At 42.7% G+C, this 15,294-nt stretch overlaps 1 protein-coding gene across 1 annotated transcript in view; it reads left to right on the top strand.

Annotated features, from left to right (window-relative positions):
• The window catches only part of COL28A1 (collagen type XXVIII alpha 1 chain), a 119,262-nt gene that overhangs the window by 9,673 nt on the left and 94,295 nt on the right, over positions 1 to 15,294 (top strand). Inside the window, exons 4-5 of the mRNA XM_061587242.1 lie at positions 6,690 to 6,710; positions 11,649 to 11,705. Coding sequence (XP_061443226.1) covers positions 6,690 to 6,710; positions 11,649 to 11,705 — 78 coding nt within the window. The remainder of the gene's footprint in view (positions 1 to 6,689; positions 6,711 to 11,648; positions 11,706 to 15,294) is intronic.

Consider the following 15,294-nt stretch of genomic DNA (forward strand, 5'->3'; position numbering starts at 1 on the left):
AAACTGCAGAACAAATTAAAAAACAACAACAGAGGCTAAAATAAACAGAATAAATATATTGAAAATGAACAATTTTAAAAGGCCTGGGTAAATTTTTAAAAATTGCCTGGCGCCTACAAATTCCCCTAAGGAAAGCCTCCCAAAGCCTCCCTTGGGAAAGCATTTCAGAGATGGGATGCCATAATTGCAAAGGCTCTGTGTCTCATCACCATCTGTTTGATCTCTGAAGCAGGATACCCAGAGAAGGGCTTCAGACAAGTATCATAGTAATGATAAATGCAGTCAGGAATGGATCACCCCTACCTTCAGTCAGAGTGAGACAGATGTGTTGGGTGGCAGATTTTGGGGTGGGGTGATGGGTAGGGGAGCAGAAACATAGGAAGCTTCCTTATACAGAGTCAGACTCATTGGACCATCTAGCGCATTATCATCTTCACCTGGATGGGGGAATCTGTGGCCTCCAGATGCTGCTAGATTAAAGCTTCCATTACCCTTGATCATTGGCCGAGCTGGTTAGGGTTTCAGGCAAAGGTCTCTCCCTGTCTTACTTGGACTGCACCTGGGACCTTCTACATGCGAGGCAGATGCTCTACCACTGAGCTATGGCCCTTAATAATGAGAAAAGATTCGCAGTTTACTGTCAAATAAAAACATAGAAGAGAAACAGGATGTGATTGGGTCAGGAGGTGAGAAACATTAGACATTACAGAAGACAAAAGCTCATAACACAAGGCCTCAAGGGAGTGCTGAAAGTGAATGCTGTTAACTACAGATGTGACAAATGAAGGAAAAAAGGCTTTAGTAAGCCAGAGAAATTAGAAGAAAAAAACATTATGGAAATGAATGAGAGGGACAGATATGTATTTTACTGAGATTTGTGACTGGGTTAGAAACCAGAGAAGGTAAAAGGGAAAAACCTAACAGGTGCACCTTTTCTAATCTATACAGTACCCAGCACTGTGATGGGGAAAGTTGCTCCTGCAGAAATTTTCCTTCTGTGCAGTTCTTAAAAGTGCAAGAGCTCTCTCAGGATCTGGGCCTACTTAAGACCCAACTTATAATTATTATAGGGGTAGTCAACTTGGTGCTTTCCAGATTTTTTGAGACTCCAACTCCCACCAGCCCCAGCCTGCATGGCCAATGGACAGGATTGATGGAAATTGTAGTCCAGCAACTTCTAGAGGGCACCACATTGGCTATTTTAATATACCTTATAGTATAGTTTACTTTGAACATGTGAACATCTAATCCAAGTTGAAAAAATGATAGTAGAAATCTTCCCATTATCTGGACCGCTCAGTGAACATGAAAATTATCTGCAGTGGAGATAGTTTCTGAATAGATGGGGACAAGTCACACCTACTTAAAGGTTCAAAGAAGATCTGATTTTGCTTCTGTAACATTCAAAATCCTCCTCTTTGGATGCACACCTTAACATGGTGAGGGGGTTTGAGTGTGCTGAAGAAGCTGAAAGCAAAGCCATCAGGAGTCTCGACCAAGAGGCTAGACTCCTAGCAGGGGCACCCAAGGCGGAATGGTCAAAGCTGAAACACCAGACTAAGATGCATCCAAACTCAGAGGAAGGCAATGGTAAACCACCTCTGAACATCTTACCATGAAAACCCTATGAACAGAGTATCCAAAATGCAATACGAGATAGTGCTGGAAGATGAGACCCCCAGGTCAGAAGGCACTCACCGAGCTACTGGGGAAGAACAAAGGACAAGTACGAGTAGCGCTGTGACTAATGACGCAGCTGGATCAAAGCCGAAAGGAAGCCCAGAGGCTGATGTACACAGATGCAAAAGGAGAGTCTGGAGTTGTACGACGCACACAATAGGAACATGGAATGTGAGAAGCATGAACCAGGGAAAGTTAGAAATTGTCAAGCAAGAAATGGAACGCATCAGCATTACAATACTTGGCGTGAGCAAACTAAAATGGACGGGAATGGGACATTTCCAATCAGGCAACTACAAAATATTTTATGCAGGAAATGAGAAATTAAGAAGAAATGGGGTTGCTTTAATTGTGAGAAGTGATGTAGCAAGAGCAATTAGGAGCTACAACACAAGGTCTGAGCGAGTGATATCAATGAGATTAAACAGGAAACCTATAAACATAACCATCATGCAAGTCTATGCTCCGATGGCAAATGCAGAAGAGGAGGAATTGGAGAGATTTTACGCAGAAGTACAGGAGGAAATTGATCACATACCAAAACAAGATGTGCTGATAATCATGGGGGACTGGAATGCAAAAGTAGGGAACAGAGAAGAATTAGGAATTGTGGGGAAATGGGGCCTAGGAGACAGAAATGAAGCAGGAGAAAGACTTATTGAATTCTGTGAAGCCAATAATTTCTTCTTGCGAACACATTTTTTGAACAACCGAAAAGACGACTGTATGCATGGACATCACCAAATGGCCAATATAGGAATCAAATTGATTATATAATTGGTAGCAGAAGATGGAGAAGTTCCATACTTTCTGCAAAAACAAGACCAGGAGCAGACTGCGGTACAGATCATGAACTGGTCGTATTGAAAATCAGAGTAAAGCTAAAGAAGACCAACAAAGCAATCATAATGCCAAAATACAATTTAAATAACATCCCAGAAGCATATAAAGATCAAATAAGGAACAGGTTTGAGGCTTTAAACTTAGTTGACAAAGAACCAGAAGAACTATGGAATGAAGTCAGAGACGTTATCAGAGAAGAATGCAAAAAGAAAATACCTCTAGCTAAAAAGAGAGAAAGACCCCAATGGATGACTGAAGAAACTCTTCAAATGGTTAAAGAGAGAAGGAAAGCAAAAGTAAAAGGCAATAGAAACACAGTCACAACCCTACATGCAACAATACAGCGACTAGTACGTAGGGACAAAGAGAACTATTACAATAGTTACTGTATAGAAATAGGACAACAAAAAGGACACTGACTGACTGAGATGAAATAAAAGGAAGATGGAAGCAATACACTAAAGAACTCTATAAAAGAGATGCCAGGATGGCAGATTCATTCACAGAGGAACCATATGATGAAGAACCAGAAATTTTAGAATGCGAGTTGAAAGCTGCTCTTGAAATACTTGGAAGAAACAAATCACCAGGAATAGATGGCATACCAATAGAGTTGCTATAAGCTACTGAGACTGAATCAGTCCAAATTTTGATTAAAATCTGTCAAGAAATATGGAAAACTAAACAATGGCCTACAGACTGGAAGCGTTCCATATACATCCCAATTCCAAAAAAGGGGATCCCAGGGAATGCAGTAATTATCAAACTATTGCCTTAATATCCCATGCAAGTAAAGTAATGCTCAAGATTCTGCAACAAAGGCTCTTGCCATATATGGAGCGAGAAATGCCAGACGTCCAAGCTGGATTTAGAAAGGGAAGAGGTACCAGAGATGCAAACATACATTGGATAATGGAACAGACCAAGGTATTTCAGAAGAAAATCACCCTGTGCTTTATAGATTACAGCAAAGCCTTTGACTGTGTAGATCATGAAAAACTATGGAATGCTTTAAAAGAAATGGGGGTGCCACAGCATCTGATTGTCCTGATGCACAACCTATACTCTGCACAAGAGGCTACTGTAAGGACAGAATATGGAGAAACCGATTGGTTCCCAATCGGAAAGGGTGTGAGACAGGGGTGTATTTTATCACCCTGTTTATTTAATCTATATGCAGAACATATCATACAGAAAGCAGGATTGGACCAAGATGAAGGAGGTGTGAAAACTGGAGGGAGAAATATCAATAATTTAAGATATGCAGACGATACCATACTACTAGCAGAAACCGGTAATGATTTGAAACGAATGCTGATGAAAGTTAAAGAAGAAAGCACAAAAGAAGGACTACAGCTGAACGTCAAAAAGACTAAAGTAATGACAGCAGATTTATGCAACTTTACAGTTGACAATGAGAACATTGAACTTGTCAAGGATTATCAATTCCTTGGTACAATCATTAACCAAAACGGAGACAATAGTCAAGAAATCAGAAGAAGGCTAGGACTGGGGAGGGCAGTAGTGAGAGAACTAGAAAAGGTCCTCAAATGTAAAGATGACCTTCCCCACGTTTTGCTCTACTGCCCAATTTATACTCAGCCCAGAAATAGATTTCTTAGTAAATGGTTAGAAATCCCTCAGCTTGATTCACTTGATGGAAAAATCATTTTTTTAATGTCAGATCATAACTTGGAAGTAACCCACAAAGTAGCTCTTTTTGTAATAGCAGCAAGAAAACTTAGGGTCAATTACATTGCCCTTCGAGATATTACATAGGCAAGTTCTCTTACATGAGATCCCCGCTTAAATGCTTCCCTTTTAAACGTCTCCATTTGATTTTAAAGTATTGTATATGTATTGTTTTAATTTGCGTTGGCCTTTGGTCCTGCAAACAAATCAATAAAGTAAAGTAAAGTAAAGATGTACCACTGAACACTAAAGTCAGGATCATTCAGACCATGGTATATCCGATCTCTATGTATGGATGTGAAAGTTGGACAGTGAAAAAAGCTGATAAGAGAAAAATCAACTTGTTTGAAATGTGGTGTTGGAGAAGAGCTTTGCGTATGCCATGGACTGCAAAAAAGACCAATAATTGGGTGTTAGAACAAATTAAACCAGAACTGTCACTAGAAGCTAAAATGATGAAACTGAAGTTATCATACTTTGGACACATCATGAGAAGACATGATTCACTAGAAAAGACAATAATGCTTGGAAAAACAGGAGGAAGTAGAAAAAGAGGAAGGCCAAACAAGAGGTGGATTGATTCCATAAAGGAAGCCACAGACCTGAACATACAAGGTCTGAACAGGGTGGTTCATGACAGATGCTCTTGGAGGTCACTGATTCATAGGGTCGCCATAAGTCGTAGTCGACTTAGAGGCACATAACAACAACAGACATTCAAAATATTCTTATATCCAAGGAAAATACCTCATCTTCCTATTAATAGAGGTCTGCAAGGCAGTCCTACTAGAGAGGGTGAGAACTCCATACCATCAACCTATAAGTAACATTATAAAATTATGCATCACTAATAGGTTCTGGCTTATTGGAAAAGTGGAGGCCTATCCTAGTTTTGTCTTGATCATCATTCAAGATAAATGACCTTATACAGGAAATTTTATACTGATTTTAATTTTGTATTTTTTACTCACTTATGGTTTTGTGTAGTTTATATGATCTTGTTTACTCGTGCTTTTTTATGTACAGTACTTATCTTTGATCAAAATAAATTATTCATTCATCATTCAAGATATGAGATCTAGCAACCGTCGATGCCATGATCTAGGAATGAGGTGCAATGTCTATCTTTTCACAGATGGCTTTGTTTACCATGGTAGATGTCATGTTTTCCCCATCATGCATACAGGTGCATGTGCTAAGCACCTATCATGAGCAGATATAGCTTTGTGAAGTGGTTCTCAAACGTTTTCCCCCCATGGAACACTTGAAAATTGCTTAGAGTCTTGGAGGGCCACTTACTGATCTTTCTGTCTGTTGTAGCAATCACAGTGTGCTGTGCTAAATGCTGTATGATTTTTAGTTGTATTTTTATTGCTTCCTTTATTTCTCATATTGTATATCATTGCATTCCATAGAATTCAAGCAGTAATACAGTATAAGAAATAAAAGAAGCAATAAAATACAATTAAAACTGAACGTGAATTTTTAATATGGGCATACTACATACCACTTGAATGAAGCTTACACACCACTAGTGGTCCACAGAGCCATTTTGGAAACCCCTAGCTTAGTGGTTAAAAGTCTGAGCTATGGATCAGGAAGTTCCCCATTCAATTCTCACCCCTGCTATGAGCTTGCTGGGGCTGCATACACATCATTACTTTAAAGTTATTCAAAGCACATCCCCCCCCCAAAAAAGAATCTTTAGATGACCTTAGGCAAGGCACACTGTCTCAGCCTCAGTCTCTTCCCCCGCCCCCACACCTCCATCTGCAGCATGAGGCATAATAATGCCATTATAGGGAGGTAACAAGTATTACAACTAGATGATACATGTAAAATGCATTGAAGTATTGAAGGTGCTATACATATATTAAGTATTATTTATTTATCTACTTATTTATTTCTGGCAACATGCTGAAATTCATGAAAGATAAAAGATCTTGGTAGGAGACCTTCCTTTAGGATGGAGAATCAAAATTTCTTTCTGGGGCATGAAATATCGACACAGCTTCTCTGCCAGTAATATAATCCATGCCTTCATGAACGAATGATTGTCAGTTTTAGATAGATCTTTTAAAATTTACTTATATTTTCTGTTTCTTCATAGTTTCTTCTATTTCTCATAGTTTACGTTCATCTCCAAAGGATTATGACCCTAACATAAGCTGGTGGTGCTAAATAAATATGAACTAGTTGAAAAATAATAGTAGGACTACAAGCACAAGTAGTGAGAACTACTATGTTAATAATAAGAACAACTAGTACAACTAGTAGTATCAATAAATGTGTTTGATATTAAGGTTGTATCATTTGTTAAGTGATAAAGGTACAGCGATAAGAGTTATTTTAATATTTTTATGTAAGCAGCTTTGTGAGGTTTGCCTGAAATGCAGTATATAAATACCATAAAAATTTTAACTAATCCAGCTGAAATGGTGTGTTAAGTGAATGCATTTTTTTTTATTTTCCAGGCAACTTTGTTTGATGAGCGGGTAAGTTGACCAGCTTTTGAGTACACAGTGGCATTTCCATCATTCCTTCTGCTTCCAATATCCAGGCTGTGAGTGTTGTTGCCTATGCCGTCAAAGCAGCGCCACCCACAGAGGCACCAGAGGAAAAAGAACCTAAAAGTGGAGTGATGCTTTAAAAAGATTAAAAAGATGCTTTAAAAAGAGATTGGACAGCTATAGTGAATGCACCAGGGGAGCGATGGGGGGATATCCAAAACAGACCAAACAAGACTTGAACATGTTCAGTGGCCTCAGAATGTAGGGCAATTGTTGGGTAGGGCGATTGTGGTAGAGAAAGCTGTGTGGCCCCAGTTCTTATGGGAAAATGTTGTGCTGTTTCTCGCATCACGTTTTCCTATACAAACATAAGCTCCTCACAGGGAAAAAAGATATGCTCACGTACACAAAGTCATATGATTCTTCACACATCAGTGCAAACATGGGATCTCCCCCCCCCAAAAAAAAGTTATATTTATCTCTTTAGAAAGGAGTAAATCAACCAGAACCAGCACGGAAGTCTTTCCTGAGAAGCCCATGCAGATGTGGAAGGTCTAAAGGCCACGAGTGTTCCCCTTCTTGAGGTGGCTGTCTGAGCCTGTGGGACCATAAGAACGGATGCAAGGGTGGGAATTGGAGTGATGTTTTTCTCAGGAGGCCCACAGAGACAGATAAGGGAAGTTGTGGAGGGAAAGGAAAAGATTTCATTGCATCAGGGAATTAGGGTCACTTCAGAGGCGACAAAATTTCTTCAGAGGAAGCCCTTCTGTGTAACCAGCAACATGCAACATGCTAAATGTACAAGTGCATTTTGCTGGCCTGTTTGTTGTTGTTTGTACACATGTTGAGAAGCAAGTTAAATGTGATGGCCGCAGATGACCTCCAATTTCCTATCAAGTGTGAGAATGGGGGTGATTTAAACTTCCATATGGGCAGTAGTAGGGTGTGTGTGTTGAACTCTTCACAATCATTATCCCCCAATGGTTTTGATAGGCTGCTTACACACCATACATTTGAAATGCATTACTTCCACAAAACAATCCTGGGAACTGTAGTTTGTTAAGGGTGCTGGGAATTGTAGCTCTGTGAGGGGTAAACTACGGTTCCCAGAATTCTTTGGAGGAAATAATGTACTTTAAATGTTTGGCGTATACAAAATGGTCCGCCCCCGGAGACTAATGGATCCTGAGGGTTTCCAAAGGGCTCTGGGGGGTTTTCCGACTGAGAAGACTGGCGCTCCTGTTGAAGCCCTGGTTGATTTGTGGAATATGGAAATGACCCGGGCGGTTGACACGATCACTCCCATGCGCCCTCTCCCTTGCAGAGCTCATACAGCTCCATGGTATACCTTGGAGCTGAGAGCGATGAAGCAAGAGCGGAGAAGGCTTGAGTGCAGATGGAGGCGGACTCCCGATGAATGTAATTATGCCTTGGTAAGTGCCTGTTCAAAACAGTATATAGTAGCGGTGAGGGTAGCAAAAAAGAGATATTTTGCTGATATTATTAAGTCATCACTCTCCCGCCCAGCGGAGCTTTTTAAAATTGTACGAGGGCTTTTACATTCTGGCCCTCCGGACATTATAGATTCATCTGTAGCCCGCTGTGATGAATTTGCCAGGCATTTTCAAGATAAAATCGCTTGCATTCGTCGGGACTTAGACTCCAATATTATAGCAGTTGGTCCTAATGAAGCATCCAGAGCATGGTCTTGTCCCCATTTATTGGATGAGTTCCAGTCGGTGCAGCTCGAGGATGTTGACAAGATCCTTGGACTGGTGCGGGCGACCACGTCTGTTCTGGACCCTTGCCCCTCTTGGCTGGTGAAAGCTAGCAGGTCCGGAACCGCCAACTGGGCCAAGGAGGTAATAAATGCCTCTTTAAGAGAGGGAGTGGTCCCTGACTGCCTAAAAGAGGCGGTGGTGAGACCACTCCTGAAGAAACCCTCCTTGGACCCAGATAACCTGAACAACTATAGACCTGTGGCGAATGATCCGTTCCTGGGCAAGGTCCTGGAACGGATGGTTGCCGGCCAGCTCCAGGGGCTCTTGGATGACACTGATTATCTTGATCCATTTCAATCCGGTTTTAGGCCCGGTTTTGGCACCGAAACAGCCTTGGTCGCCCTGTATGATGACCTCTGTCGGGAGAGGGACAGGGGGAGTGTGACTCTGTTGATTCTCCTTGATCTCTCAGCTGCTTTTGATACCATCGACCATGGTATCCTTCTGGGGAGACTCACGGAGTCGGGGGTACTGCTTGGCAGTGGCTCCGCTCCTACTTGGTGGGTCGTCACCAAAAGGTAGTGCTTGGGGAACACTGCTCGACACCCTGGACTCTCCGTTGTGGAGTCCTGCAGGGATCGGTACTGTCCCCCATGCTTTTCAACATCTACATGCAGCCGCTGGGTACGGTCATCAGGAGTTTTGGAGTGCGTTGTCATCAGTATGCTGATGACACGCAGCTCTATTTCTCCTTTTCATCGTCTTCAGGTGAGGCTGTTAACATACTAAACCGTTGCCTGACCGCGATAATGGACTGGATGGGGGCTAATAAACTGAAGCTCAATCCAGACAAGGCCGAGACGCTGCTGGTAAGTGCCTTCACTGCCCAGATGGAGGATGTTCATCCTGTTCTTGATGGGGTTACACTCCCCTTGAAGGAACAGGTTCGTAGCTTGGGAGTTCTTTTTGATCCTTCCTTGTCTCTCGAGGCCCAGGTGGCCTCGGTGGCACGGAACGCTTTCTACCATCTTCGTCTGGTAGCCCAGCTACGTCCCTATCTGGACAGTGATGACCTCGCCTCAGTTGTTCACGCTCTGGTAACTTCTAGGTTGGACTACTGCAATGCGCTCTACGTTGGGCTGCCCTTGAAGATAGTTCGGAAACTACAGTTAGTCCAGAATGCAGCGGCCAGACTATTGACGCGGACCAGACGGTCCGCTCATATAACACCTGTTCTGGCCCGTCTGCACTGGCTTCCTGTTTGTTTCCGGGCTAAATTCAAAGTGCTGGTTTTGACCTATAAAGCCCTACATGGCATGGGACCGCAATACCTGGTGGAACGCCTCTCCCAATACGAAACTACCCGTACACTGCGCTCGACATCTAAGGCCCTCCTCCGAGTGCCATCACATCGAGAAGCTTGGAGGGCGGTGACTAGATCCAGGGCCTTTTCGGTGGTGGCCCCCAAATTGTGGAATAGTCTCCCCGATGAGGTACGCCTGGCGCCGACGCTGCTATCTTTTCGGCGCCAGGTGAAAACCTTTTTATACTCCCAGGCATTTTAAAAAAATTTAAATATTCTTTTTAAAGAAATTGTTTTGTAGTGTATTTTAAAACAGTGTTTCATTGCTGGTATGTTCTGATGTTGTTTGGTTTCTGTTTTTTGTTTGTTTTGCTTTTTGATTTTCTTATATTTGTTCTATTCATATATTTTCTTGTTTATCCTCTATGTACACCGCCCAGAGAGCCTTTTTGGCTTAGGGCGGTATATAAATTAAATAAAATAAATAAAAAATAAATAAACAAAAAGGGAGGCGTGGAGTTTCAAGGAAGAGCATATCAAAGAAAGGGTGCAGTGCTTGTCTCCTGTCTGGCCATGCTGTGATTTAAGTTCCCCCAGAGACCTACCCATCCGGCTTCAATGGAAATTTCCATGGTCTGCAATCTGGAACATGGGGTGTGTTGTCATAACATCTACTTGATCCTTAAGAAATTATAATTGCATGGAACTTGCAGGTGCATGGACATTGTGATACCCACAGGGATCCACACACTTTGGCTGGCCTCAGTGGCCACTTTATATGTGATTGCCACTGAGCCTGTGCACATTCACATGAGGACCAGAATCCATCCCTGATGTTCCACTTGGCTTTAGAAGCACTCAGAAGGAGCAAGACGTCTTACTGTTTACAAGTGTTTCTGAGGCCCAGTGTGAGGACAAAGAGTTCACACGCTTGTCTTAAGTTCTAAGCTAAAGAGAAGGGCAGGTATTTGCTGTATGATCTCTTGGTTTTGTGCAGGCAGTGAAGCTCTGTATAATATCGTGAACAAGACCCTTCCCCTCTCCTGAGTTCTGTGAATAACGTCTTTCTGATTACAAGGGCCTCCAAAGGCCAGCATTGCATCAGAGATCAGACTTTAACCATCTCTCATTTTATGTTTGATAGTAGCAAGTTCTCACCAGACTAAAGAAACACTATTGCTGTTATGGAGTTGTGATCACTTCTAACATGAGAAGCAGATATTCCAAGTCAATTCCACATTCATCAGGAACACAAAGCCAGCTGGCTGGAAGTTCTTGTTTCTCTGGAGAAGCTTTTAAAATAAATATATTCAGGTGTAATCCTTAAAAAAAAAGTATCTCTATTCATTCTTTAATTTTTTTTTAATGCATTTGTAACCTGCTTTGAGTTTCAAATACCCAACAATAAATATTAATCATAAATGTAAACTTATTCATGAAGAGTTGTGCCTGTATTGCAGGGGTGGGAAACCCTCAGGCCCAGCAGCCAAGTATGGCTCCCTGGCCCTCTGGATTCTCCCTAGGCCACACTCAATCCCCAGGTCATACTGCTCATTAGCTTTGCCCACACTGTCGTCAAGTGCTTTTGGCTAGCTGGAATGAGTCCTTGAACTGTGATAATGCCTGTTACTTGCCTGGATGGGTTTGTGTAAACCTCTGACTTTTGTGTGGATGGAATGTAGCCTACTGTACAAAGGTAAGAGTTCCATTCATTGATCTACCCACTTTTGCCTCTGGCCTCACCAACCACTGGCACACGGCCTCTGGAAGGTTCTCCACAACAGAATGCAGCCCTCAGACTGAAGAAGGTTCCCCACCTCTGTACTATTGATTTTGGGTTTGGTAAAATGATGTACCTTGTCTGAAATATTAACTTTGATGTTTCTGTTGAACCTCTAGTGTGAGCGAAAGAGCTGTGAATGTGAGAAGGGAGACCGAGGACCCCCAGGACCACATGTGAGTATATATGACAGGCAGTAGGAAGATTTTCTGCTTATAGTTCATAAGTGCAAATTAGCACACATAAAAGAGCATAAGTGGGGGAAAAAAGTATGTCAGAAAGAAAAGAGGGAGGAATTGTCAACTCAGGAATGTATAAAAAGTACTAGATTTTGTCAGGTGCCTATGTGTTCTACTTTACAGAAGATAGTCCTCTATCTGAAAGGCTGTTCAGTTTAAGTCTGGTTTAAAAAAGAACCATAAAAAGTGAGAAAGAGCAGAGGCCTAGAAGTTGTCAACCTACAATTAGCACCTGGACAGAAGACTGAGCGGGCACACAGGTCACCTGGTTGTAGTCTTTCCCCCTATGGAGTGATGTGTTGTATTTCTGTTATTATACAGCTGCAAGAGTGGCTGTATACTACAGCCAGCATGGATTTTTCACATTCCACAATGTTAAATTGAAAATACCCCCCATGCCATTCTGCTGCTTCCCATAAGCTCATTTAAAAACAAAACCTTACAAAACTTATAGTTCTGAACTCAGAAATGCTTGCTTAACAACCCTCTAAATTTTCATGGTGATACACAAGTCAGTCAGGGAGAATCGATAGTTCAAAGTGTAAAACAAGAGAAAAAAATCCAGACCCCTGCTGGATTTTTTCTGTCAGTGGTCTCATAATTTGTTGAAATTAATTAAAAATCAGCCATATTTGTAGAGCATCTGTAATCCTATTACTGACCTTGCCCCATACTCTGACCTTCATCTTCTGCAGTTTAAACATTGAAAAGAAATGCATGGCTGATTTTTAATTAATTTAAGCAATTTAACATTGAATTCTATTATCGTGACAGGCGTGCTCAGTAAGAACCGTCAGTGTTCTAAAAGCCACACTCATAGCTATTTGGCTTGGGTAATCAGATGGCCACATCCAAGCCAGACATGTATTTCACTTTAAACAGTCATGGCTTCCCCCAAAGGATCCTGGGAAGTGTAGTTTGTGAAGGATACTGAGAGTTGTTAGGAGACTCCTGTTCCCCTGACAGAGCTCCAGTGGCCAGAATAGTTCAACAGAATAGTTCAAAATGTGGCCCTTGGTCCGATTCAATACATTCTGGCAACAAGAAGCGTGGTATAATCTCCTTTAGTAAAATCTTTGCCACAGTTTGCGCTGTTGCATGACGACAAGGAAAAGCTTCCACCCATCCAGTGAGTTGGTCCACAATAATTAACAAATAGCGCCACCCCATGGTCCTTGGAAGTTCAGCAAAGTCTATTTGAATACGCTGGAAGGGATAGAAAGCCGAAGGACGACCTCCCATGGGTGCTGGGGGCTTTGGCCCTGCTGCATTAATGGCTGCACAAGTAGGACATTGGCTAGCTGCCCTTTGAGTCTCTACATACAGTCCTGGTGCAATAATATAACGAATCATCAAATCTCCCAAGGCACTTCCTCCCAAATGTGTGGCTTTGTGCATATTGAGCACTACATTCCTTAACAGAGGGCGGGGAATAATAATCTGCCCTCCTGGTACTTGCCACCATCCTCCTGGGAGAAGTTTAGCATTTGCCTCTTGGGCTCTCTGGATTTCCTCTGGCGAATATATTGCCTGGTAGCTGGATAAGTCAAGTGATGGAATTAACACTCCCTCTCTCTCTTGCACTCCTATCTCTAACGCTGCTTCCTTTGAGGCTTGGTCTGCCAAACAGTTACCTGCACGCAAGATGGGGTCTTTGCATTTGCCATGTGCTAAAACATGTATGACAGCCACTTTCCTGGGCTTTAATAATGCGGACAGGAATGCTTTAATTTCACTGCCATTCTGAATGGGTTGTCCATTACTTCCCAAGAATCCTCTTTCCTTCCACAATGCCCCAAAAGCATGTGTTGTGCCGAAAACATATCTAGAGTCAGTGTATAAATTGATCTCTTTGTCTGTATATAAATCCAAAGCCTTGGTTGCAGCCCATAGTTCTGCCTGCTGAGCTGACCAGCTAGGAGAGAGAGCTTGTTTCCATAAGATCTCTTTGCCTTTAACAACTGCAGCTCCTGTACAACACTTGCCTTCCACTATTCGGCTGGACCCATCTACAAAGACATTATCTGCCTCTTCTATCGGTATGTCTCTCAGTCCTGGCCTTATGGAGGTATCTTGATCTAAAACCTCCAGGCAATCATGTAACAACTCCCCTGGTTCAGGGATTAAGGTAGCTGGGTTCAAAGTATTGCAAACTGACAGAGTCAGATTATTACGTCCAGTTAGCAAATTCTCATAGGAAGACTGTCTTGATGGATTGAGAACTTTATCCGCCTTTGTTCCCAATATTCTGGCTACATCATGTGGGCCTGTTATTTCTAGCTGTGCCCCCATGACAATTTTCTCAGCCTTTTGCAGCAAGCACGCTGCTGCCGCCACTGCTCTCAAGCAGGTGGGCCATCCTTTGGCAACAGGATCCAATACTTTAGAATAGTATCCTATGGGGCGCCATCTGTCTCCCCATTTCTGTGTCAGGACTCCTGAAGCTACTCCCTTGTTTTCACTCACATACAATCGGTATGGCTTCTGTCCATCTGGTAGGGCTAGCACAGGAGGGTTGCTTAGGGCTTGTTTCAACTCCCTGAATGCTTTTTCCATTAATTTAGTCCATTTCCAATCCTTTAGCCCCTCCTTTGTCAGGGACTCATACAAAACAGCCGCTTTTACTCCAAACTCAGGGATCCATTGCCTGCAGAACCCCACTAGTCCCAAAAAAGCTCTCAGTTCATTTGGAGTTCTGGGGCTTGGCATACCACATATTGCTTCCCTTCTTTCAAGGCCCAAGGCCCTTTTGCCTTTCTTGATTTGGTATCCCAGAAACATGACTTCTTCCTGACACCACTGCACCTTGTCCTTAGACACTTTATATCCCTTTTTAGCCAATTCCTTCAGAAGAGACCTAGTAGCCTCTAGGCAGGCCCCCCGGTTCTTCCCACAGACCAGAATATCATCCACATAAACCAAGATCGGGGTTTGGGGGTTCCTTTCTCTCCATTCTTCCAGGTCCTTTTGCAGGGCCTTTCTAAATTCTGAGGGTGACCCCAGAAATCCTTGGGGTAGGACTCCCCAGGTATACTGGCAGATTCTACCTGTTTGGGGGTTCTCCTATTCAAAAGCAAACAAATTCTGACAGTCCTTGTGGAGGGGAATCGAGAAAAATGCATCCTTTAAATCCAAAACAGTGAAATGGGAGGCTGTGGATGGGATTTGTGTCAAAATGGTGTGTGGATTCGGGACCACAGGGTGGTCTCCAGCTACTTTGGAGTTAACAATTTGGAGGTCTTGCACCAAACGATAGACCCCTGGTTTGGCTGCTTTTGGGACCCCCATTATGGGTGTATTGTGGGGTGAAGATGTCTCACGTAGCCATCCATCCTTCAGGAACTGTTGAATAAGGGGTTGGAGACCTTCTCGAACTTCGCGCCTGAGGGAGTATTGTTTCACTGGTTGGGGCTTTGCTCCAGGTTTTAAGGTGACTTTTACAGGTTCTGCTTCTAAAGCCCTGGCTGGATTATTCTTGCATGCCCATACTATTTCTGGGATGCCCTCTGCCTCTTCCTCCCATTCC

The sequence above is a fragment of the Rhineura floridana genome, chromosome 10, assembly GCF_030035675.1.
Source record: "Rhineura floridana isolate rRhiFlo1 chromosome 10, rRhiFlo1.hap2, whole genome shotgun sequence".
In the NCBI taxonomy this organism is placed as follows: Eukaryota; Metazoa; Chordata; class Lepidosauria; order Squamata; family Rhineuridae; genus Rhineura; species Rhineura floridana.